The sequence below is a fragment of the Apus apus genome, chromosome W, assembly GCF_020740795.1.
Source record: "Apus apus isolate bApuApu2 chromosome W, bApuApu2.pri.cur, whole genome shotgun sequence".
NCBI classification, from domain to species: Eukaryota; Metazoa; Chordata; class Aves; order Apodiformes; family Apodidae; genus Apus; species Apus apus.
This window is the reverse complement of record NC_067311.1, coordinates 2967235-2993593: the sequence shown is the minus strand read 5'-3', so window position 1 is coordinate 2993593 and position 26359 is coordinate 2967235. Positions and strand designations below refer to the sequence as shown.

The 26359-nt window shown below is 46.0% G+C and overlaps 1 protein-coding gene across 1 annotated transcript; it reads right to left on the bottom strand.

Moving 5' to 3' along the window:
• LOC127395193 (zinc finger protein 367-like) lies at positions 1–25396 on the bottom strand. The gene is made up of 5 exons (XM_051641765.1): positions 24863–25396; positions 6159–6309; positions 2188–2307; positions 1636–1774; positions 1–1076 (listed from the first exon to the last, which is right to left on the bottom strand). Exons 1-5 carry the CDS (start codon positions 25205–25207, stop codon positions 836–838), a joined length of 996 nt encoding a protein of 331 aa, XP_051497725.1. The 5' UTR covers positions 25208–25396; the 3' UTR covers positions 1–835.
• Between the last annotated feature and the right edge of the window lie 963 nt (positions 25397–26359).

Sequence of the window (26359 nt, the reverse complement as noted above, 5' to 3'; positions counted from 1 at the left end):
TCAATACCCCTTTTATTAAAAAAAGCAAGTGCCAAATCATTAAAGGGTCCAAAAATAGATTAAAAAATATTACCAATTGTTTACCTTTGTATAGACTTTGCAAGACTAATCATTTTCAGATAAATCCAACAATGTGCAAAAGTTCCTAACATCATACATTAGGAATAACAAGTGCTACTCAAACCAAGGGATTCTGCTGAGATCAAATGAAAAGCATATAATAGCAAAGTTGTCTCATATCTTGAGCAGTTGCAGTGAAGATCCTGAACTATCTTACAGTTTCCAGCATGAAGAAGTTTCTTGCCCTCTATGAGCTGAGATATCTAAGCTTTGCCTCCTGCCTTAGTGATAATAGGTAAAAATATACTGACATTGGAAAACTTGGTTCCATTGCTGCTTACAGTATCTTCAGATCTACCACTTAATATAGTTTTGCTTAAACAGTGAGATAAATACTTTTCCTTTTCTCAGCCTTCTTTGGCCACGTGTACCATTCTGCTAACCCCAAACACTGTACTCAGAAAGTGCTTCCTGTGAAAACTGTTTCAAATAAATGAGTTAACCTTGCAGAAATCTAGCTTTCTACAACATGAAGTTTCTCCACTCTGCATTATGCAGTTCCATATTTACAAGATACTTTACATTTATCTTTTACCTTACAAAAAGTGCAACTCTCTCATCCCGTATTATGGGGTGACAACATTCTTCATAAATTCTACAGAGCAGCAGCCTATGATAAGTAAATAAGGTGCTTAGAGTATGCCTAGGATCTAACTGGTTAAGGACCACCAAGTACCACCATTTTGTAAAGGCAGACTGCATTTCTATGCTACTGTCACAGTGGTGCCACAGCTAGGTTTGCAAGCTCAATAAGAGCCAATGCACCATGCATGCGTTCACGCTGCTCCTGTAGGCGACGGTGAGCAGCTGAATGAGCACTATTTTCCTCTTTTTTCTCTTCATCATCCTCTTCATCAGACTGAAGATATCCCATAGGGTCCTGTTGTTCCTGATCCATTTTCTGGATTGTTTTACTTTTCAAAGTGGGAGCACGCTGTTCTCTAGTCTCCCAGTATCTACAACATCAGAGGTTGAGAATGCTTTTAAGTTATGTACAGTTTATGTAAGAATTACCATTCAAAGCTAGTATTGTTTTCCACATGACTAATCACTGCATTTGTTTTTTCTTTCAACTCTTTTATGGCACTATTTAAGGTCTCAGAAACCTCCTTTATTAATCATTTTAAGTGCAGAAGTGCCCAAAGGATATCTGATCTTTCACACAGATCTTTCTGCTACGTGGTATTCCCACCAGTCAGCTCTCCCTATACATTCATGATTGTTCCTCACAGATACAAATTCAGCAGTATGACTGCAGCACTAACTAACATGGTATTACCAAGTGTTGTTCAAGCAAAGAGAAGCATTTAAGTAGAGAAGGAAAAACAGATGAGAAAGCCTTATGAGGCACTTTGTCTTAACCAGGAGTCAGCACTTAAACAAAAGGCAAGGCTGTGTTGAAGGAACAGCTGGGGTTTTATTATTGTTTTTTCTTTTTTTCCCCTAAGAATAAAACACTTTGTCAGACCACTCTGTTATAAGTTTAGAGAGAGATCACACCATAAGGAAACTTACTTTGCTAGCCACTCAGCTGCAGCTTTATTGTCAGCTGTCTGTTTTTTACTCAGTCTGACTGTGAGTTCTTCCCTTTTCAGCCGGGCGTATGGGTGTTCAGGGCAATGACGGTTTGCATGTGTGAATCTGCTTAAACAGCCTTAAAAACACAAAATACCAATGGAGAATACATGAAGGAAAGCAGTCAACTGACATATTAGCGTAACATCTTTTAGATGCTCCTGAATCCAATCTTCCTCACTCCACAAAAACCTGGATTCAGTTGAAAATAGCACACTAGTCACAAGGCCCATAACATGGCCAATCATTTTATGCATTGATATCAAGTGATACAATTACTGATAACCTGGTTTATATAATAAAGCATGCAATCATTATATCTAAGTTTGCATGATTATGCACAGATTCTGTGTGGCTTCTCCATTCCCTAGAAGTTCCTCCACAATTAAGATCCAAAGGTTTTATAGATTCCTGCCACAAGAGCATCCATACATTTCCAGTATTAGACTGACACTAATTCTGAAAGCCACAAGTTATTCTCTGAGGGCTCACCATTCTCTGAGCAGACGAAAGGCTTTTCCCCTGTGTGAAGACGCTGGTGAGTTTTGAGTTGCCCACTCTGAACAAAGGCTTTCCCACAGTCTGGGTAGTCACACAAATAAGGTCTTTCACCTTTAAAGACAAAACAAAACAATCCCAAAAAAAACCCCAAAATAACCCACAAAAAAGCAACCCCCTCCCCAAACCGAACCCCAAACCACAACCACACACACAGATTTATGAAAGCTGAATATAGAAGGGTCAGACTAACCAGTGGTGTTCCTTGTCTTGAGACTTACACAAGCAAGCTCTCCTTTTATATACTCACACTTGCATCTACTCAGAAAGCCTTAGTTCACTGGACAGCAGAGATAAATTTTTACCCCAAATGGATGTTTAAAGTATGTATTTAATGTTACTGGATAATACATTTTTTCCCCCAGTAAAATAACAAAATTATACTTTTGCATTATCGTATACCTAATCTTACACATTATTTTTAAAAAATCATATAATCATAGAAAGGTTAGGGTTGGAAGTGACCTTAAAGATCATCTAGATCCAACCCCCCTGTGTGGGCAGGGACACCTTCCACTAGATCAGATTGCTTAGAGTTCCATCCAACCTGGCCTTGAATACTGCCAGGGATGGGGATTCCATGACCTCCCTGGACAACCTGTTCCAGTGCCTTACCACCCTCATAGTAAAGAATTTCCTCCTGATATCTAATCTAAATCTCCTCTCTTCAAGTTTTAAACTATTGCCCCTTGTCCTCTTGCTACATGTCCCTGCAAAAACTCCTGCCCCAGCTTTCTTGTAGGCCCCCTTCGGGTATTGGAAAGCCGCTATAAGGTCACCTCGGAGCCTCCTCTTCTCCAGGCTGAACAACCAAATCTATACTAAAGTCAGTTTCTGGTATGTTGAGTACAAGATACTAGATAATTCTAGAAGGCATAAAAAGGATGGGCTGGCAGCAGTTCAAAGAAATCACAGGCCTTGCTTTTTCCCTCCTCCATGAAAAGATTGGATGTTCCTCCCTGTCACTGTCCATATTGTTTTGGACTGCAATAGGAATTTGAGTGAGGCAGACAGATCACTAAAGCAACTGCAAATAAGATGACTCCTTATCAAGGTGTCATCCTTAGTTCTGTTCATTTTGGTATGTGAGACTGTGGCAAGCAATGTTACATACTGTTTTCCTTTGAAAACTTCTGTTTCAGCATATAAGCAGATGTGTGGACTTAGTAGTGGTCAGGTTTCCATAAAGGCTACAGTTTTGTAGTTCTACAGTGTTAGCAGCAGCTCATCATCTTTGGTATTAGAAAGGGCAGTTCCAGAGAAGAGAAACACTGCATCCTGCGTTTCGGAGAGTATCATGAAAGACTGAGGTCTTAGAGTGTTTTGTTTGTTTAAGAATCTTTTTTTGGACATAAAACTTTCCTAAAGCACTGAAATATGTCCTTGAATGGATGCTTGTAGTTAGGTAGAATAAAACAAAGTATACTGTATAGATAGCATCCTATAGAATAGGTAAAAGAAAGTAAAGGCAAACAAATTAATTCCAGCTGTCCAGTTGCAACCAGATGCATTTTATCATTAATATAAACTGAACTAGGGTAAAATAACAGGTTAACAATATAGGGATGTATGAAGTTGCAGAAATATCTTATCAGCAAGTGAATAAATGAAGGTAGGAAGAGAAACTCATTCAAGACTCAAGCTAAGAGAATTTAGGACAACCATCAAGAACAACTTCCCCATGCAAACTGCAACAAGAGAAATGGAGATAATGGGCATTTCCTCTCTGTCATTCAAGAGAGTATGATTGGGTTTGACTCAGGATCGACAATTAAACCAGCGACAATAATGCTCTCGATCCCCTCCCCCTCCCACCTACTGTTTTTTTGGCACACGGGAACAGCCTACTCCTGTGCCTTTAAGACTTCTTTCTTGAAGTATGTCCAGCCTTCCTGGAGTCCTATATCCTTCAAGGCAGCCTCCCAAGGGACTTTAAGAATAAAGAAAGAGAGACTTTCTGGATTGAAAACTAAACTAGACAACTCTAATTAAATACTAATGATAAAATAAAATATGTACAATTATATACAAATGTGTTCAGGAATGTGCAAAAACCTATTGCCTCCCCCAACCCCCAACAACTCCCACGGCACTCTCCTTAGCTGTGAGCAGTTCTGAAATGTGCCGAACTGCTGCCAGAGATAGCAGCAGAGCAGACAGGAGCTGAAGGTAGAGTTATAAGGGTCAGGAATGCACGAGCCCAGGGATCAACGGTGATGGATAGACGGAGTCTTCCCTGGATGACGGCTATGAATGGAAGAGAAGGGAAGAAGAAGCAGGAAGGAAGTTGACTTCCATGATGTCTGACCTTACACCGAGCTTACGTAGATATATGGAATGCAATACTTTGGTCAATTTTGCTGTCCATCTAGTCCACTCCTCCCTACGGGAGGGCTGCAGATACGACTCTTCTGCTCCCATAGCATCTGAAGCCACAGATTCAACAAGTAGAGCAAAGTAACCTTGGTGTTTCAGCAGTAACATAAATGTTCCAGCGTTTTCAGTTCACTAGCTGGAAAACTTGCTGCTAGTTAAAAAAGACTTCTCTAAAGGGAAAAAAAATCAGTAAAAGGAAAATTGGCTTAATCCTGGCTCAAACCAGGACAGGGTGGTGTCGCGGGTGATTTAAGTCAGAAGAGTAACACCAAGGTGAGTTCTGCTCAATTAAGTAGTCCATGTTTAATACACAAGTTAAACACCTAATTCAAGCAAGTGAAATGAAACCGACTTTTGACCAAGCATTTTAACTGTTTTCTCAACATTTAAGATACACTTTTAATGTACTGTAGTGTTCAAATTACCAGCTACTTTTTAAGATGCTTTTTTCCTCTTACAGCTATGCTTTAGAACCTGGGGGTGTTGGTCAACAGCTGGCTGAATATGAGCCAGCAGTGTGCCCAGGTGGCCAAGAAGGCCAACAGCATCCTGGCTTATATCAGAAATAGTGTGGCCAGCAGGACCAGGAAAGTGATTGTCCCCCTGTATTTGACACTAGCGAGGCCGCACCTCAAGTACTGTGTTCAGTTTTGGGCCCCTCACCAGAAAGAAGACATTGAGGTGCTGGACTATGTCCAAAGAAGGGCAACAAAGCTGGTGAAGGGTCCAGAGCACAAGTCTTATGAAGAGTGGCTGAGGGAACTGGGGCTGTTTAGTCAGGAGAAAAGGAGGCAGAGGGGAGACCTCATTGCCCTCTACAACTACCTGAAAGGAGGTTGCAGTGGGGTGGGTGTCAGTCTCTTTTCCCAAGCAACAAGGGATAGGATGAGAAGAAATGGACTCAAGTTGTGCCAGGGAAGGTTTAGATTGGATATTAGGAAAAATGTCTTCACTGAAAGGGTTGTCAAGCATTGGAACAGGCTGCCCAGGGAAGTTGAGTCACCATCCCTGGAAGTGTTTAAAAGACATGTAGATGTGGCACTTAGGGCCATGGCTTAGTGGTAGACTTGGCAGTGTTAGGTTTATAGTTGGATTCAATGATCTTATAGGTCTTTTCAACCTAAATTAGTCTATGATTCAGTTACTGTGTAAAAACTACACAAGAGGAAGGAAACACAAGTCAGAGAAGAGGTAGTCAGAATGAAAAATACTACACCAGATACAGAACACCAAGCTCATGAAAAATATTTCCTCTTATTAAGGAAGTCTGACAACAGCAGATAAAATATTTACACTATATGCCTTCACTATTATAGCCTAAATTACTGCTATGGTTACCCTGTGACAAAAACAGTTACAGAAAGACTTTCCTTTGACTGCACTAACAAGCCCTGGGAGAAAAGTATGATTAATTTAACAATTACAATAAGATATTAACAAGTTGAAGTTTGGGGCTTTTTTTTGCCTTCCCAACTGCCCCATAAATTTTTATCAGCTACTCACATCTTCCTTTTAATCTCTTCACTTACCGGTATGAGTTCGTTTGTGTGCCTGTAGTGATTTCTCTCGTGGGAACACCCTGTTGCAGATATTGCAACGTATTCTGCTGGAAGAATGCTCTCCTTCATTTATTAGGTCACGAACTGTGTCTGCTCTTGGTCGGCCACGTCTTATCCCATCCTGTATTAAAATAATTAATAAACTGAAGTGCCATACTTTTCTGTGTGTTACTGAATTGACTACATTTTGATTATTTAGAAGGCCTGGATCTGGTCGGGCCTAATCAAGATAAGGCTTTTAAGAGAAACTGTACACATAGGAATCATATTGGGAGGGTGTGGGTGATTTTGTTTTACTTCAGTAGGTACAGAAACCACTGGAGAAGTGGCATGTACAAGTAGCTAAGGTCTAGAATTACATGAAGAATAAGATATTGTGGTTAAGCAGCTACCATGGAAGGAATAATACAGTTATAAATCTTGAAGCTATCACACGGTGGCCAAGGTCACAGTAACCAGTTTTGCTGCTTGAACACCCCCTCTCCCCATCCCATCCTGATTTTAATATCAAGGATTATAATTAGTAGGATGATTATAGATGACCAATGATTCTTGTTAGAAATGAATATGTATGAAATTATGTAACTTAAAGGGGCCAATCAATGCAAAGGTTAAACTTAATGAGTAATTAAGAGCAAGCATTATATGCATTTTTATGTTAAATATTTTGGACAATAGAAATTTAATATATAAAAACCTGTTGATTGTAATGCAACTTAGGATACAATAGGAGGAGTTATCACCTGTATCCTCCATGTGTCAATAAAGAAGTGTTTGCTTATCTACATCACATTGGTGTTGATAAGTTATTTGGTGACATAAGCAGTTAATCAAAAAACACCCCCCCCCATACCCCAAACAAACAAACCCACAATGCAACCCACAAGCAACCATACACAGTATTCACAGTATTCTTACATAAGCTCAACAGAATTGAAGGATCTGCAAAAATAATTCATAGGAAATCACAAGTATTTTTATGGGGAAAAAAAAGATACTATAACTCATTTATAAATACACCAAACATATTTTACAGAGCTATAATGTAAGATATATCCAAAGATGGGTAAAACAGCAGAACTGTGCAAACCAACTCTAAGTCTATCCAACAATATAGCTTATATTATCACAGGAGTAGTAATAGCAGTATGGGAGAGGTTGCTTTGGGGGGGGTGCACAAGATATGTGAGGTGTGTGTAGCACAGGGGTGTAGTGTGTGGGGTGGATGTCATGTGGGCAGTATGTGGTGGGCAAGAGTAGTGTGTTCATCTGGTGTGTGTGGTGCATGGTTGGGTGGGTGGCTGTGCGCTGTTGGCTGGTGTGACACTCAGGATATATGGTACTTGTCTCAAACAACACAAGATAAACAGTGTATTCAGACACTCAGGGTGCCTGGTGTTTGACATCCAAGAGATAAGCAGTGTTTATTGAGGCAACTCCATCAGGGAACCTGAACAAAGAGACATCTGGGCAACCCACCAAACCAGTTTTACTCAACTGATAACTGCAAGCCCCCCATCCCCTCGATGTGTCAGCAGTATGGCAAATACTGCAGGCAACTGCTAATTGGGGAGCTTTACAAACGAGCTGTCATCTTTGGCAAAGGATGGAATTTATGACAACTCGGGTTGGAAGCTACAAATGTGGAACGGTGATTGGGTGACCGCTGTGGCGTATCCAAGGAATTAACTGCATAAAAGAGTAAAAGAGTGCCAGTCTCAAGACGCCTCCTAGGACTGGACCTCCACCACCCCCTCTTCTACAGGACACTGCTGGAATGCTGGGTGGTGACTTTTCTATAACTCTATTTCCTTTCCTGATCTTTCGGTTTTGTAGTTTAGGGTTAGTTATCACAACTATTACAAGCTTATGACAAATATAATAGAATCATGGAATCATAGAATCAGGTTGAAAAAGACCCTTAGGATCACCAAGTCCAACCATCATCCCTACTCTACAAAGTTCTCCCCTAAACCATATCCACCAACACCACATCCAAACGACCCTTAAACACACCCAGGGATGGTGATCAACCACCTCCCTGGGCAGCCTATTCCAGTGTCTAACCACTCTTTCTGTGAAAATTTTTTTCCTAATGTCCAGTCTAAACCTACCCTGTTGCAGCTTGAAGCCATTCCCTCTTGTTCTGTTGCTAATTACCTGAGAGAAGAGACCAGCACCAACCTCTTTACAATGTCCTTTCAGGTAGGTGTAGAGACTGATGAGGTCTCCCCTCAGCCTCCTCTTCCTCAAACTAAATGTTCCCAGCTCCTTCAAGTGTTCTTCATAACATTTATTCTCTAGGCCCTTCACCAGCTTCATTGCTCTCCTCTGTACTCACTCCAGCATCTCGATATCTCTCTTGAATTGAAGTGCCCAAAACTGGACACAATACTCCAGGTGTGGCCTCACCAGTGCTGAGTACAGGGGGACAATCACCTCTCTACTTCTGCTGGTCACACTATTTCTAATACAAGCTAGGATGCCATTGGCTTTCTTGGCCACCTGGGCACTCTGCTGGCTCATATTCTGCTGCTTGTCAATTAGAACCCCTAGGTCCTTTTCTGCCAGACAGCTTTCCAGCCACACTTCCCCAAGCCTGTAGCATTGCCTGGGGTTGTTGTGGCCCAAGTGCAGGACCCGGCACTTGGCCTTGTTGAAGTTCATACCATTAACATTAGCCCAACGATCCAATCTATCCAAGTCTCATACAGATCAACACTTCCTCCTAACTTGGTGTAACCTGTGAACTTACTGATGATACACTCTATGTTCATATCAAGATTGTCAATAAAGAAGTTAAACAGAAACGGTCCCAACACCGAGCCCTGAGGAACACCACTTGTGACCAGTCTCCAGCTGGATTTGACTCCATTGATCACCACTCTTTGGGCCTTACCGTCCAGCCAGTGCTTGATCCAACAGATTGTATGCTCATCCAGGCCATGAGCAGCCAGTTTTTTAATGAGAGTTCTACAGGGAACAGTATCAAATGCTTTTTGGAGGTCCAGATAGACAATATCCACAGCCTTTCCCTTGTCCAATAGTTGGGTCATCAGGTCATAGAAGAAAATCAGGTTCATCAGGCAGGACCTGCCTTTCATAAACCCATGCTGACTGGGCCTGATCCCCTGGTTATCCTCTATATGGCTTCTAATAACACTCAAGATGATCTGCTCCATGACCTTCCCTGGTACTGAGATCAGACTGACAGGTTTCCCAGATCCTCCTTTCTGCCTTTCTTATAGATGGGTGTTACATTTGCTACCCTCCAGTCCATTGGGACCTCCCCAGTTAGCCAGGACTTCAGGTAAATAATGGAAAATGGCTTGGCGATCACATCTGCCAACTCTTTCAGTGCCCTTGGATGTAACCCATCTGGTCCCATAGACTTGTGTGTGTCTAAGTGGTGTAGTAGGTCTCTGACCACTTCCTCTTTAATTGTGATTACCTCATTCTGCATCCCCTCCTTGTCTCCTAGCTCATGTGGCTGTGTATCCAAGAAGCAGCTAGTTCCAGTGCTAAAGACTGAGGCAAAGTAGGTGTTGAGCACCTCAGCCTTTTCCTCATCCTTTGTTAGTAAGATTCCCTTTGCATCCAATAAAGGATGGAGATTTTCCCTAATCCTCCTTTTGTTGTTAATAAATTTATATAAACTTTTTTATTATCCTTAATAGCTGTAGCTACTTTGAGCTCTAGTTGTGCTTTGACTCCTAATTTTCACCCTGCGTATGTTCACTTCATCTTTATAGACTTCATGAGTGACCTGTCCCCTCTTCTTAAGGTCCAGCCAAAGGTCCCTATTTAGCCAGGCTGGTCTCCTACCCCGCTTACTGTTTTTTCGGCACACGGGAACGGCCTACTCCTGTGCCTTTAAGACTTCTTTCTTGAAGTATGTCCAGCCTTCCTGGAGTCCTCTATCCTTCAAGGCAGCCTCCCAAGGGACTTTGTCAATCAGTCTTCTGAACAGGTCAAAGTTTGCCCTCCGGAAGTCTCAGGTGGCAGTTTTCTCCAAGGATCAAAAACTCAATCAACTCATAATCACTGTGCCCTAGATGGCCTCCAACCTTTACTTCCTCCACAAGATCTTCCCTGTCCAGGAGGGCACCTTCCCTGGTCGGCTCATCAGCTGTGTGAGGAAGTTATCCTCCACACATTCCAGGAACCTCTTGGATTGTTCCCTCTCTGCTGTGTTGTATTCCCAGCAGATGTCTGGGAGGTTAAAGTCCCCCACAAGAACAACGGCAAGTGACTGGGAGGTTTCTCCCAACTGCTTATAGAAAGCTTCATCCACCTCAATGCTTTGGTCGGGAGGTCTATAGCAGACTCCCACAGCGCTATCAGCTTTATTGCCCTAACCTAATCCAAACACTCTCAACCTTGACATGACTATACTTGATTTCCAAGCTCTCATAGCATTCTCTAACATACAGGGCCACTCCACCCCCTCTCCTTCCCTTTCTATCCCTCCTGAAAAGCTTGTAGTCATCGATTTCCTGGCAAGATTATGGAATAGATCATCCTGAGTGCCATCAAGCAGCATGTAGAAGACAACCAGGGGATCAGGTCTAGCCAACATGGGTTTAGGAAAGGAAGGTCCGGCCTAACCATTCTCATCTCCTTCTATGACTGGGTGACCCGCCTAGTGGATGAGGAGAAGGCTGTGCATGTGGTCTACCTCGACTTCAGCAAGGCCTTTGACACAGTCTCCCACAGCATCCTCCTGGAGAAGCTAGCAATCCATGGCCTGGACAGGTACACCCTTCTCTGGGTTTAAAACTGGCTGGATGACTGGGCCCAGAGAGTGATGGTGAATGAAGCTGCATCCAGCTGGCGTCTGGTGACCAGCGGTGTCCCCCAGAGATCAGTAATGGGCCCAGTCCTATTCAACATCTTTATTGATGACCTGGATGTGAGGATACCCTTAGTAAGTTCACAGATGACACCAAGTTGGGGGGGGGGGGGAGCGTCGATCTGCTGGAGGGTAGGAAGAAGCTGCAGGAGGACCTGGACAGGCTGGGTCGATGGGCCAAGGCCAATGGCATGAAATTCAACAAGACCTGCACTTTAGCCACAATAACCCCAGGCAGTGCTACAGACTAGGGGAAGAGTGGCTGGAGAGCAGCTCGGCAGAGAGGGACCTGGGAGTACTGGTTGACAACCAGTTGAACGTGAGCCAGCAGTGTGCCCAGGTGGCCCAGAAGGCCAATGGCATCCTGGCTTGTATCAGGAATAGTATGGCCAGCAGGAGTAGGGATGTAATTCCCCCCTTGTACACAGCACTGGTGAGGCCTCACCTTGAGTATTGTGTACAGTTCTGGGCCCCTCACTTCAAGAAGGATATTGAGGTGCTGGAGCAGGTTCAGAAGAGAGCAACAAGGCTGGTGAAAGGACTAGAGGGAAAGTCTTACAGGGACAGGCTGAGGGAGCTGGGGTTGTTTAGCCTGGAGGAGACTCAGGGAGGACCTTATCACTCTCTTCAACTACCTGAAGGGAGGTTGTAGTCAGGTGGGGGCTGGGCTCTTTTTCCAGGCAACTAGCAACAAGACAAGAGGGCATGGCCTCAAGCTGCTCCAGGGGAGGTTTAGGTTGGATATTAGGAAGTACTTCCTCAGGGAGAGAGTGATTAGACATTGGAATGGACTTCCCAGGGAAGTGGTGGAGGCACCATCCCTGGATGTGTTCAAGGAAAGGCTGAATGTGGCACTTAGTCCCACGGTCTAGCTGATGTTGTGGTATTAGGTCATAGGCTGGACTTTATGATCTCAAAGGTCTTTTCCAGCCTTGGTGATTCTGTGTGTGCGATTCTGTGTGTGTAATTGTGGCACTCCAATCTTGTGATGCACCCCACCACGTTTCTGTGATAGCCACTATGTCATAGTTTTCCTGGTGTATCATGGCTTCAAGCTCCCCTTGTTTGTTGCTCATACTGCGTGCATTGTTATAGATGCACTTCTGATGAGCCAATGATCCCAACACCTTTTTTTGACTGTGGGCCCCATTTCCTACCAGACCCTTCTCAGGTGCTTCCATGATTTTTAAATATCTATCCTTTCTCTCAAATGAAATGACAGAGTGAGAATCCTCCCTAGTCCACCAGCCTTCAAGCCCTGGCATGCTTCTCTTGGGCTTGTTCCTAACAGGCTCAGTTATCTCCCCTTCCCCTTTCATATCTAGTTTAAAGCCCTGTCAATGAGGCCTGCTAACTCCTGCCCCAAAAGCCTTTTGCCCCTCTGGGACAGGTGCATCCCACTTGCCACCAGCAGGCCAGGTGTCTCGTACAGCAGCCCGTGATTGAGAAATCCAAAGCCCTGCCTATGGCACCAGTCACACAACCATGCATTGATCTGCAGACTCCTCCTGTTTATCTCTTCATCCTTTATTGCAACAGGCAAACGCTACTTGTGCTCCAGACTCCCATACCAGCCATCCCAGGGCCCTGAAGTCTCTCTTCATTGCCCCTTGGACTTCTTGTAACAATTTCATCACTGCCAACCTGAAAAACCAGCAATGGATAGTAGTCTGAGGATTTAACTAGGGTAGGGAGGTTTTTTTTTAACATCCTTAATCCTGGCACCAGGGAGGCAGCAAATCTCCCTATGTAGCAAGTCTGGTCTACATATCGGAGTTTCTGCTTCCTGCAGGATGGGGTCCCCTACAACAAGGACCTGTCTTTCTTTCTTTACTGCAGATGTTTTGATCAGTGGAGGGGTCCGGCTAGACTTGGATGACACCTCCAAGCCAGGAGAATTTTTGCTCTTACCATTATCCTGTTCCACTTGCAAGGCACTGTACCTGTTATTGAGTGGCACTTGATAAGGTGTAGTCTTTTGGCAGACACGTTTGCCTCACCTCTTGCGTCAGGCCCCAGACACCTCGGACTGTGTGTGTGGGAGGGACCGGCCAGTCTCAGGAGAGGGGCGGGCAAGAGTTGGGCGGTGCTGGCTGTTCCCACAACCAGTTCAAGCCGCACAAAGCTGCATATAACTGGCCCCTAGGGAGCGCCAGCGATCAGGGCATGCAAACAGGGAGTGGCCCCTGAGGGAGTGGTGCAGCAGTTCTCGAGAGAAGAGCTGTGCACTCTGCCATTTATTAGGCTGCTGCCTGTTCTGCACACCTGCAGGCTTCGGCTGCAGCCCCGATGGTCGCCCCAGCTCGCTAGTGTTGTGCAAGCCTACTCAACACTTTGAAGACTCCGGGAAATTAGAAGGGCTTATTATGCAGTGCTTTGAGGTTGTCGGAAGCATGGTGGCAGAGATCTGGCAAGGGCTGCACTCTGCAGCAGATAAGAATCGGCTACCTAGCCAGGCTAGCCTGGGATGAGTGGAGGCAGCCACTCAGAGCTTCCTATCAGGGAAGCTGCTGCCCACGTGGAGGGCTGCAAAGACTGCACCCTCACAGTCCTGGGTGGAGGAGGGTGCAAGCTCCACCTGTGCAAGGTGTACTCTGGTGGAGTCACTCAGGCACACAGCAGGTGGAGAACCTGCAGGAGGGTCAGCAGGCTATGCTGTATAAGGGAGAGGGAACAAAGAGTATTATTTGAGACTTTGCAAGAAGAAATACTAGGGCCCTGTGACACTGACCTCCAAGGACTACCAGACAAAGAGTGTCAACAGTGAATAGACAGCACTTTGGAGAAGGAGGCACCATAGTCTCTGGTGACTCATTGCAACAGGATATTACTTCCTGCCTCCATTTCCTTGTATGTACCAGCCAGCAACAGATAGGAAGTCTTGGTAGCAGACAAAACCAATGAGCCAGATTCCCAGGGAGAAACCACACTAGCAGCACATACTAAAAGCTGCAAAAGGAAGCAAGTGCTAGTACTGGGTGACTGCTGAGAGGCACCGAGGCACACATCTGCCAGCCTGATAAGCAGTCAAGGGAAGTTTGCTGCTTGCCAGGAGCCAAGATCTGGGATGTCATGGAGAGACTGCCACAACTGTTTAAAAGTGCAGACTACTATCCCCTACTTCTTTTCCATGTGGACACCAATGACACTGTAAAGCAAAGCTTGGGCAAGATCAAGGAAGACTTCACAGCCCTGGTGGCTCAAGTGAAGGGGACAGGGGCCCAAGTGATCTTCTCCTCTGTCTTGTGAGTCAGGGATAGGGATGTGGGCAGAAGCTGACACATCATGCAGATCAATACCTGGCTTTCTGACTGGTGTCATTGCCCCAGGGCTTTGCTTTCTAGGAGCATGGGACTTTATTCAACAAATACAGCCTACTGAGGATCTATCTAGAAGAGACAGAGGAATTTTCACTGGCAGATTGGCTGACTTAGTGAATTGTGCTTTAAACTAATGAACTTGGGGGCTGGGGTCCACAGCTGTGACACCTGTATATCCATAAGCAACAGGGTAGATAAGCACACCTACCAGAGTAGTGAGGAATGCTCCCCAACCCTTTACAAAGGCAAGAACCCCAAGTCCAGACACCTTCAAGTTCATGTATACCACATGTGGGAATACAGATTTCTTTCTTCATTCAAACCAGTGTGTTTAACTTGTACCAGCCTTGGACAAGAGTACAAGCTAATTTAGTGCCCTTATCTTTTACCTGACAATGAGTAGGAGTGGAGGGATGAGCAACTTGCTTGTCTGGCCAAGACACAGCACAAATGTTGGAAGTTTTATGATCTGACAGCTACAGCAACTGGACCTGACAATTACCACAACTGCAAATTTTATGATCAGTGATTAGTGCGATTGCTGGAATGGAGCAAAACCCCTGTGGCCCGAGGTTGCTGTCCTGGTTTGAGCCAGGATGAAGCCACTTTTCCTTTTACTGATTTTTTTTTCCTTCAGTAAGCTAGGACTGATAACACTGGAATGTTTATGTTATTACTAAGACTTCAAGGTTGCATCTTTGCCCTGCCAGCTCAGGCACTACTGGGAGACCTATGACACCCCTGTAAGAGGTTGAATTAAACAGACAGCAAAATTGGTCAGGGATATTCCATTCCATATATCTATGAAAGCTCAGAGGAAGGTCAGAGATCACAGAAGACAACTTCCTTCCTGCTTCTTCTTCCCTTCTCTTCTGCCCATGGCTGGAGTCCAGGGAGGACTCCATCCATCCATCACCTTTGACCCCTCGGCATTCTTGACCCTCATAACTCTGCTGCTCTCTCTCTCCAGCAGTGCTCTGGGACTTTTCAGGACTGTTCACAGCTAAGGAGAGTGCTGTAGGAGTTGCTGGGGGTGGGGGGAGGCAAGAGGCTTTTGCACACTACCAGAACACATTTGTATATCATTGTACATATTTTCTTTCATAATCAGTGTTTAATTAAAGCTGTCTTGTTTAGTTTTCAATCCAGAGCGTCTCTCTCTCATTCTTTCTTCCTTCCCTACCTGGGTGGGAGGAGATCGAGAGCATTGTTGTATCTGGTTTAATTGCCGATCCTGAGTCAAACCGTGACAGTTGCCTTAACAAGGCTGGAGGCAAGGCCTCATAGCCAGAAGCTGTATCAACAAAACCAGAGGAGCTTGCATCTGTAGCAAACACTGGCTCTTCCCCCTCCCCCTCCTTAATTATTAAGCATCATTAGCCTGCTAAGAATCAATCAACACACGACTTATGACCTAGTCCCCCCTCGTCAATAGGTATAAAATTATCCTTTAGAATCCTCTATTTTGGGGAGGAAGAAAATTCCAACTATCTGGATGGGTCATTGAACCTAAATCCCTCTTCCCCCCCCCAAACAGGGACGCCTCTTTGGTAAGGTTTGTACCTCCGACTGTTGGATGTTTACCCGGGAATTACCACCTTGAGCTCAAATCTGTGCAATAAGAGCATTTATCAATGGCAATTCTGAACTTGTTATATCTGTCGCCTTAATAAATTCTCTTTCTTTACAGCTTTGCACATCTGTCTCAGTGCAAGCTCTTGGTGGGGCTCTGAAACAGGCAACATTGCTTTTCAACTTTGTGCAACTGTCTCGGTGCAAGTCCTTTTTGGGGCTTTGCGTAGGCAAGCATTGACTCTAATGGCTGCACACACATAATCCTTTAGACATAAACTGTTGACCAAGTCTGGGACTAGGATTGGATCCAGCCACACCCAAACTCCTCTCTCAGAAGGAGTTTAGAAAGCAAGGGGGTCCTTTCTGAACCTCATGACTCAACAGGAGGGCCTTCCCCAGCCACCTTGCAGACTCATACCCTTTTACGTGAAAAATGGCTGTGGGATGAGCGTGTGAGCGAGTGTGTATTTGCTAGTGAGCATCAAGCTGGACTAGCCAGGGAGTAGGGGACCTGTGAAATGGGTAAGAGGGCCTGTGATCCCGGCAGGGATAGCCAACAGACAGAGGGGGCTATGCTGGTACTCAAAGGATCTGCAAATGTGTGTGTGCTTGTGCACTTAAAAGCAATAATGCCCCTGCAAGAGTAATGGTCCATGTAGAGAATTCTGGTTCTTTGGCCTTGATAGTGCATATGACATCTCTCCAGGCATAAGGTCATGCGATGCTGGGTAGATGACTGTCATTGTTATTGTCTGTCTGGCTCGTGCCGCTGGAGTGAACTGAGCCCTTTTCTTGCCTGTAGAAGATTCAAATCTCTGAGCCACTGCTGATCCTGGTCCCACTCCTGTAAGTCTGGGTGATCCACCTCAGTGGTCCACTCTGTGGGTAGGTCTGTGCTGATAGCGAAGTCACATCATGATGTCGAAGGCCAAGTTAAGTACACTTCTTGATTATTGATAGTCAGTTTCAGATTAATACCATTTGTGGTGTCAGTCCCTATCATTTGAGGTTGGTGCTACCCTCCCAACACACCCATTCATTTACAGTGGTCTATTGCCTGGGCCTTACCAAGGTTATACACTGAAGTTCAGGGTGCTGTTGTGGCCACCCTTTCCATATATTTAGCAGTCCAACCCAGATTCCCTTCTCTTTATTCTGGGTTGCCAACCCAAAACATGGATCCAAGATGAGTATGTATTTCCCACATTTCCTAATGTATTATTCAATCCCACATCCCTCATGTCACAGTACTGAGGATAGTAATAGGCCTTAATGGCCCTGATCAGCCTCACCTAGGATCTCTATCCTCACACCCTGCCCATGGGCCTAGGAGCTCCATTTAGGCTCAAGCCTGGGCATTTAGTCCCTGTCTGAGATATGCTGTAGGAGTGCATGTCTGTGCCTGGCTGGGAATTCTGTTGATCTGGACCATCACCTATGCACTGACTTCCTGGTTTGACCTCAGACCTCACAGTATCCTGATACTGGGGCCCACAGTCAGGAATTAGAGGGTAAAGGAGGTCCAGCAGCTAGGGTCACTAGCTGTCCATGGAGCTGACAAAGGGATCAGAAGAGGGGCAACAATCTGCAGCCTCTGGAGGTGGCTCCTGTTGAGCGTGAAGGCAAGGTAACCCCTCAGGGAAGACTCTGTAAACTACCAAGGCAAGCAGACTACTGCAGAGGAAGGTATCCAGTATCAGAGGGAATTAGCAGTGGTGGAGGTGGTCTACAGCAACCTGGACAACAACCAAGCCTCCAAATATCTGGATGATGTCCACTGCACATGGTAGTGTACATGGTCCATGGGCTGGAATTTTGCATGGAATGCACCAAAGTCATATGCCAATACCTTGGTGATGATGGACTGGATAGACATCAAGGCACAAACTGGGGATAAACTGACCTGCCAGCTCCAGAAATTCAAAGAGAATCTCTCTTCCCACACCTCCTCGACCTTATAGGCCTGCATCTCAGCTGTGGAGAGACTGTCCCACCAATTCTGGCAACACAAAGAGAATACGGAAACTGTTTCTTCCTCCTTAACCCTACAGGCTAGTGCCTCAGCTATCAAGAGTGCCTTTCCCTGCTCAAACAAAAGGGAACTGTGAGTGCACACCATGTGCCACTCTGTGGCTCTATCTGCATGACCATGGGGAGGACATGAGGAAATAGGACCTAACATGGACCTGGAAGTCCACATATGTGAATTGCAGGAAAAAACAGTGGCCAAAAAGAGCCCATCCAGGAAGATTACTGCTCCTGTTGCTGTTGAACAATTCCCCAGACAGTAGTAGAAGGGTTGATTATCCTTCTGATCCTGATGAAAGGACTTCTGATCTGCAATTAGAGTCGGGTAATAAATGCTCTGACTTGAATTGAAGTAGCTCAGGTAGACTTGGCCTGGGAATGTAAGGGTGAGCTATTCATAGCTCTGTGAGCCCATGTAAAATTGGGACATCTAGGGAGAGATGCAATGTGCAGATGTGCTTGTAACCAAGAGGTGGCCCTGATCACTGAAGCCATTGCACAGGTTATTCATGAATGTGAAATGTGCCATAAGCAAGCAAGCCAAGTGGCTAAAGCCTCTTTGGTAGCCACCTGATGGTGGCTGTGATATCAATATGGGTGAATTTTTGCATTTTCCATTCAGTGGTTCATGGGGCTGGGTTTCACATAATTTTGGTTTAGCTTATTTTGAGTGGGTTTTTTTGTTCAGTGGTTCAGGGGGCTATGTTTGACATGGTTTTGGTTTGGCTTGTTTTGAGGGTGGGTGGTTCTCTGGTTGGCAGGGCTAGGTATGGCACAGGGGGGAGTTTGTGTTGTTTGGGGGGTTTTGGTTTTTTTCATGTGTTTGTGACTGGTACCCCCTGCTCCTGACCCCTGGTAATGTGATTAGCATAACTAACACCACTTTTTATAAGGCAAACGGCCATTCTCTGTGACCAAGCAGGTAATGTATTAGTCCTCTTTCCCCTCATTATCAGGCTCTGAACCAAGTAGATAAACAAAACAGGTATCTTCTTCCCCTCCCTACCAGCCTCAAGTTTCCTGGGTACCAGACTGATTACTCCCTTCCTTACCAGCCTTGAAGGTCCCAGGCACTCGGCCAACCAGGTGGTGATGACCCAGTCACAAAATAGGGAAGCCTATCAGCATACAGGGCCCTGTCTGTAAAATAAAGCAGTTACAGGTCCTAAATAGGGAACTTGGACCAGAACTGCTGCTGGACAGTGAGACCCATGAATCCCTGGTGGCCAGGAATGCCTCCACCATCGTCTTCCTCTGAGGACTGAGTGACTCATATTCTTTTATATGATTTTCAAGTCTAGATTATGATTGTTATATTGATACATCAAAACATGTATTAAGATCTGACTGATCTGCAGAGGGTTCAGGTGATTAGAAATTAAGTTGAATTATAAAATACATATTACGCTACTTATACTTTGTAATATATTGGTTCTGCTTGTAGAAATCCTGTGCCATTCTAATAATACATTCTGTGCTATAATGATCATAATATCTTGTTAAGAAAATAAAGCTTAATTTTAACAATTTAGTGCCATCACTAAATCGATTCTGGGGGATTTATTTGGTTCATTTTTGTTTCAGCATGTTTTGGGCTTTTGGGGTTTGAGGTGCTGGGTAGGTGCATTTTGTTTTGGCACGTTTTTATTTCAGTGTGTTTGGGGTTTTTTTTTGGTTCAGTGGTTGGGAGGCTGTTTGGCATGGCTTTTGTTTGGCATGGCTTTTGTTTGGCGTGGCTTTTGTTAGCATGGCTTTCTTTTGGTGTGGATTGGGGTTTTTTGGTTTGATGCTTGAGGGGGGTGGGTTTGGCACACTTCTAGCATAGTTTTGGGGGCCTTTTTGGTTTGGTAGTTGAGGGGGCTGGATTTGCCATGTTTTGGGGGTTTAATATTGGGTTTGGGGGTTTTGAAGAGTTGGAGGCAGGGTTTGGCATGGTTTTATTTAGGTATGTCGGGTTTTTCTGGTTTAGTAGTTCAGGGACTAGGTTTGGCATGGGGTTTTGGGGGGTTCTTTTTTGTGCTGTTTTGGGGGGTTTGGTACAAACTTGGGAGGTTTTCAGGGTTTTTCATGAGTTTTAGGGTTTTTTATTGTTCAATGGCTCAGAGGACTTGTTTTGGCACTTTTTACTTTTGACATAGTTTAGCATTTTGGGGGGGGTTACATGGTTGAGGAAAATAACTGACATTTTTCTTTTGGTGTGCTTTGAGGGTTTTCTGGTTCAGTGGTTTGGGGAAGACTAGGTTTGGTATGGTTTTGGCACATTTTGGGAGATTTTCAGTTTGCTTGTTGAATGGAGCAGGGTTTGGCATGTTGTAGTTTTGGTGTGCTTTGGGACGTTTCTTGGTTGGGAAGGCTGGTGTTACCATGTTCTTAATTTGGTGCATTTTGGGGAACTAGGTTTGGCATGTCTTTCATTTGGCGCATTTTAGGTGGGTTTTTTTTAAACGTTTGGTGCACTGGGTGGCTGGGTTTAGCATGTGTCTTAATTTGGTGTCTTTTGGGAGGTTTTTCCAGGGTTTGGGGGGCTGTGTTGGTGTATTTTTTCATGTAGTGCATTTTGGGGCAGGAGGTTGCCTTCTCAGTGTTTGAGGGGCTGGGTTTGGTGTGTTTTTCATGTGGCTTGTTGAAGGGGGTGTTCTTCCTAAAGTTTGGGGGGCTGACTTGGCACACTTTTTCACATGGCGCATTTTGGGGACTGTTCTTGTCTTCTCAGGGTTCGGCAGGGGCTGGGTTTAGTATGTCTTTCTGTGTGGTGTGTTTTAGGAGGGGGAGTTGCCTACTCAGGATTCAGGGGGCTGGGGTTGACATCTTTATTCATGATAAGTTTTTGTTTTGGGGGTGGAGTGAGGGTGTTACCTTCTCAGTGTTCAAGAGGTTGGGTTTGGAGCATCTTTTTTTGTGAACGTGTTTTGGGGAGAGGCATTCCTTTTCAGGATTCCAAGGACTGGGTTTGGTGTGTTGTTTAGTGTGGCAAATTTCGGAGGGGGCTTGTCTTCTTGGGGTTTGGGGTGCTAGGTGTAGCTAGTCTTTTCATTTGCCACACATTAGTTGTTTTTTTTTCCATTTTGGTGATTTGGGGAACTGTTTTTGGCGTGCTTTTTATTGTGGCATGTTTTGAGGTGGAAGGTTGCCTTCTCAGGGTTCAATGGGCTTGGTCTGTCACACTTTTTCATTTGGTGTGTTTGGGGGGCTGGGATTGGCATGCTTTTTCCTGTGGCTCATTTTGAGGCAGGAGGTTACCCTCTCAGGGTTTGGGGGGCTATGACTGGTGCATTTTCATGTGGCTTGATTTGGATGGGGGAGGGATTTCCTTCCCAGATTTTGGGGGGGCTATATTTGATGCACTTTGATGTGTGGTGCATTTTTGTTAGGGGTTGCTTTCTAGGGGGTTTGGGGAACTTGGTCTGGAACACTATTTATGTGACATGTTTTGGGGTAGAAGGTTGCCTTCACAGGCTTAAGGGGGGCTGGGCTTGGCACACTTTTTCATGCAGCATGTTTGGGGGAGGGTGCCTTCTTGTGGTTCAGAGAGCAGGTTTTGGTGCAATTTTTCATGTGGTGCATTTTGGGGTAGGAGGTTGCCTTCTCAGGATTTGGGAGGCTATATTTGGAGCATCTTTCCCTGTAGTGCGTTTTTGAGAGTGGTTGCCTTCTCAGGGTTTGAGGGGCTGGTGTGCTTTTTCCTGTGACACATTTTGGAGCAAAAGGTTGCCTTCTTGTCAGGCAGGGGACTGGATTTAGTGAGCTTTCTCATGTGGAACATTTTTGGGTGGAAGTTTGCCTTCTCAGTGTTCAGGCGTCTGCGTTTGTTGCACTTATTAATGCAGTGTGTTTTGGGGCCATTTGTTGTGTTCTCAGGATTCAGGGGGCTGGTCTAGGGCACACATTGTCATATGGTATGTTTTGGGGCTGGAGGCTGCCTTCTTGAGGTTCTGGAGGCGGGGTTCGGAATGCTTTTTTCTTGTGGTGCGTTTTGTGGAGTGAGTGCACCTTCTTGGTGTTTGAGAAGCTGAGGTGGGCATGTCTTTTCTTATGGTGCATTTTAGGGAGAGGTACTGCCTTTTCTGTTTTCTGGGGGCTGATCACATCTTTTTGTGTAGCACATATTGGGAGGTTACCTTCTTGGAGTTCAGAGAGCAGGGTTTGGTGTACTTTTTCCTGTGGCACATTTCTGTGCAGGAGGTTGCCTTCTCAGGGTTTTTGGGGCTGCATTTAGAGCACTTTTTCCTGTTGCATGTTTTTTCAGTAGGGGGGTTGCCTTTTAAAGGTTTGGTGGGCTGGGGTTGGTGTACTTATTAGTGTGATGACTTCTGGGGGTGAGTGTGCCCTCCTGAGATTTTGGGGGGCTGTATTTGCTGCACTATTTTGTGTAGTGTGTTATGGTGTAGGTGGTTGCCTTCTTGGGGTTTGGGGTGGAGGGGGTTGGTATGCTTTTTCCTGTGGGGATTATCTTCTCAGGGTTCAGGGGGCTGGATTTGGCACATTTTCTGCGTGGGTCCTGCACCTGGGTCAGGGTAATCCCAAGCACAAATACAGGCTGGGCAGAGAATGGACTGAGAGCAGTCCTAAAGAAAAGGACTTGGGGTTGTTGGTTGATGAGAAGCTCAACATGAGCTGGCAATGTGCCCTCGCAGCCCAGAAAGCCAACCATATCTTGGGCTGCATCAAAAGAAGCCTGGCCAACAGGTCAAGGGAGGTGATTCTTCCCCTCTACTCTGCTCTTGTGAGACCCCACCTGGACTACTGTGTCCAGTTCTGGAGACCCCAACACAAGGACATGGAGCCATTAGAGCGAGTCCAGAGGAGAGTCATGAAGATGATCAGATGGCTGGAGCACCTCTCCTATGAAGACAGGCTGAGAGTTGGGGTTGTTCAGCCTGGAGAAGAGAAGGCTCTGGGGAGACCTTATAGCCACCTTCCAGTACCTGAAGGGGGCCTACAGGAAAGCTGGGGAGGGACTTTTTACAAAGACATGTAGTGATAGGACAAGGGGGGGAATGGCTTTAAACTGGCAGATAGTAGATTTAGGTAAGACATGAGGAAGAAATTCTTTAGTGTGAGGGTGGTGAGATAATGGAACAGGTTGCCCAGGGAAGTTATGGAAGCCCTATCCCTGGAAGTGTTCAAGATCAGGTTGGATATGTCTTTGAGCAACCTGGTCTAGTGGAAGGCGTCCCTGCTCATGCAGGGGGATTGGAACTAGATGATCTTTAAGGTGCCTTTCAACCCAAACCATTCTATGGTTATATGTTCTAGGGGTGAAGGTGCCTTTTTGAGGTTGAGGGGGCTGGGTGTGGCACTTTTTTGTGTAGTGCATTTTGGGGGGGGAGCTGGACCATTTTTTTCATGGTGCTTTTTGGGGAGGGAGGTTGTTGTCTTGGGGCTTGAGGGGCTGAGTTTGGAGCATCTATTTTGCACAATGTGTTTTGGGGAGAGGGTTTGGTGATCAGGATTTGGAGGGCTTCATTTGGTGGGCTTTGTTTGGTATGGGCTTTTTTTACTGTGATGCATTTTCATGGGGGTACCTTCTTGGGGTTTGAGTTGGTGTGTTTTTTGTGGGGGAGAGGAAGAGGTGGGAATGGCACATTTTTTCATATGGCACAGTTTGAGGAGAGTATTTGCCTTATTGGGGTTGGGGGGGCTAGGGTGTGAGTGCTTTTTCAATTTGGTGCATTTTGGAGAGTGTAGTTGCCTCCTCAGGGTTTGGCATGGGTTTTTGTGTGGTGTTTTGAGGCAGTTGCCTTTTCTCAGTTCAGGGAGCTGGGTTGGAGCATTTTTTCTTTCAGATCATTTTGGGGATTTTTTGGTTCTGTGGCTGAGGGAAGCTTTTGTGTTTAGAGGGGTGGGTTTATTAGGTTGGAGAGTATATTGGGTGGACTTAAGTTTTTTGGGGGGTTGTTATTGGTTTAGGCTTTTTACAAGGGGGTTGGGATGTTTTGTTAGGGTTTTGGCAAGGTTAAGGTATTCCAGGCAGAAGGGACTGGGGTAGTTGTAATTTGTGGGGTTTGGTATGATTTAGCAGTTTTGGGAGTTCCGAAGTTCTTGGGAAGCAGGGGTTGGGTTTGGGGGTTCATGGGGGGAGTTGTGGGTAGTTTATTGGATTGGGGTTGAGGGAATTGGATTTGGGGCTTTGAGTTGTTTGGGCTTATTTTGCATTTGGAGCTTCTTTTCTTTTTTGCAGGGAAGGGGGAATGTTTTGTGGTGGTTTTGTGGAGGTTTCTGGGTTTGGGATGTTGTGCATGATTGGGGCTTTTGGAAGGAGTGTGAACATTTGGGGGGGTTGGAGGGTTTATGGACTATTTTATTTAGGGTTTTTTGTTTGGGGAGGATAGAAGGTTCTGGTTTGGGGTACTTTGGGGGAGTGGGATTCGTGGAGTTTGGGGGTCATGGAGGGTTGTGGTTTTAATTTTTGTTTGGTGGTTGAGGTTTGTGGAGGTTCTATGGATTGGAGGGTTTTGAGGTTTGGAGTTTTTTTGAGGGGTTAGGAGCTCGGGCTTTTGTTTTTGGAGCAGAGAGCTTATAGGGTTTGGGCATTTTTGATGTGTTGAGGGTTTTGGAGAGTTGCCGACGCGCAGATACCCGGCTGTTGGCGGGTTGTCATCCCTCTGCAGCTGGCTCCACCCCCAACCCACCCCTTGGGGACGTTAAGGGCGGCTCGCCTCTTTCCTCTAGTCCCCGATGCGGTTGGACGCGCCGTGGTGTCATCGGAAGTGACTTCACTTCAAGCGGCCGAGAGGAGCTAAACACTAAGGAAGGAATGCTCGGCGCGTCGCTCTTTAATTTTGCATCTCTGCCCTGCCGTAGTGAGGCACCTTACCACCCCACCGACTCCGGGCTGCACGCAGAGGGGCAGCGGAGTTCACCCCATTGCGCTCGGCTGCTGTTGCAGCCACACTCACCTTAAGGTGGCTGCCGCTGCTACTGCTGCCTGGGCTACCCGCCTCCTCTTCTTCCCCGCTGCAGGCTCTGGCTGCCCCCCCACGGGGCTGTTGGGCGAATGAAGGGGCGGCGGAGCCACCCGAGCTAAAGGTCACGTTGTGGGCATTCTTCCCCCAGCGCCAGGGGTAAACCATGAAGTCGCTGAAGCCAGGGCTGATGGGGACGGGCGGGGGGAGTGCTGGCTCCTCACCTTTCCCTCGGGAGAGCGGTTTGATCGAGGTGGTTTTGATAACGGAAACCAGGACGCGCTTCGGGAACTCCTGGCAAAAAGTCACTGGGAGATCCAGCGGTGGCCTCTCCACCATCGTCACCCCCTCGCAGACACCAGTGCAGAAAATGGAAGAGGGAGTGAGGAAGCTCCACAACGGCTCAGATCCCCTTTCCCAGTCTACATCCCAGGGCAGGGAAGGCACAGAAATCCTGCAACCACCACCACTTGTCCCCCCCTCCCAGCAGGTCTGCTTAGCGGTTCATCGCCGGAGACGGCAGCTCCTCTCAAGGCCTCACCCCCTTTTCCCAGTGTCCCCACACCTTTCTGAAGCGGCGCTGATCCCCACTTGTAGTCCCAGTCCTGGTGACTCCTGAGGAAGAGCTACTGTTGCACAACCCGATATTTTCCCGCGTTACATTTCGCGCCTGGGCGTAACCAACCACCGAACCAGGTGCTGACGTCACGGAGCAACAGAAAACGCCCGGAAGGCGCCGAGATTTCATTGCCTGCGTGGACTTGTTCCCTATCGCAAGGAAAAGCCTTCTTCTGCCGCGACTCTGTCTCTAGAGGCAGGGAGTAGCTAAGGATTGCACATAGCAACGGGAGGAACGGAGGGAAGTCGCCACTGGGATGTGCTACTGCCATCACCAAAATGTGTTTCGGGCGGGAGACCCGGAACAGGCGCTTTGGAAGCTGCGGCAGCGCGGTCATTGCGGCACGCGGTGGCCGTTGTGGGGCGCTGCAGCGGCAAGCGCGTGGTTACGCCTGTGAGGACGCAGAGCAGGGAGCTTGGAGTTGCTGGTGAGCTCCTTCCTGCGGGCTGCTGCTTCCTTGCGATACCGGGATATCGCTGGGGGAGTCCCGAGTGTATGGAGCCCATTTAGGCTGGGGCAATGCTATGTGCATAGCTAATATGACAATAAATTTCCTTGTTAATTCTATGTTAAGCGTCCTTATCTTCCCTTCTCGGCCGGCAAATAACTGACTTTTGCATTGGTCATACACGGTCCATACAGAACTGTTATATAAGCTAGACTGCCTGACCTATACTACCAGCATGTTACCACTAAGTATGGCACCATTCACAAAACTTTATTAAATCAATCGGAGTTATGTGCTAAATAATTATACAGATCTAGCTCCAGATTGCCATTGCTTTGTGAGCTCTAACAGTCTGTATGAGTCAGAAAGTTTGAGGTTTATCTGGTATGTTTTATCCAAAGTTTTAAAAAGTTTTTAATTTTAG

Bases quoted from the DNA above. Each gene is read 5' to 3' on its own strand.
- LOC127395193 (XM_051641765.1), bottom strand. From the start codon at position 25,207: ATGGTGGAGAGGCCACCGCTGGATCTCCCAGTGACTTTTTGCCAGGAG. The intron at 6,310-24,862 runs GTGAGTGTGGCT...ATTTTAATACAG, and splicing joins GCAGCGGCAGCCACCTTAAG to GATGGGATAAGACGTGGCCG. The intron at 1,077-1,635 runs GTAAGTTTCCTT...CTGATGTTGTAG, and splicing joins GCAGCTGAGTGGCTAGCAAA to ATACTGGGAGACTAGAGAAC.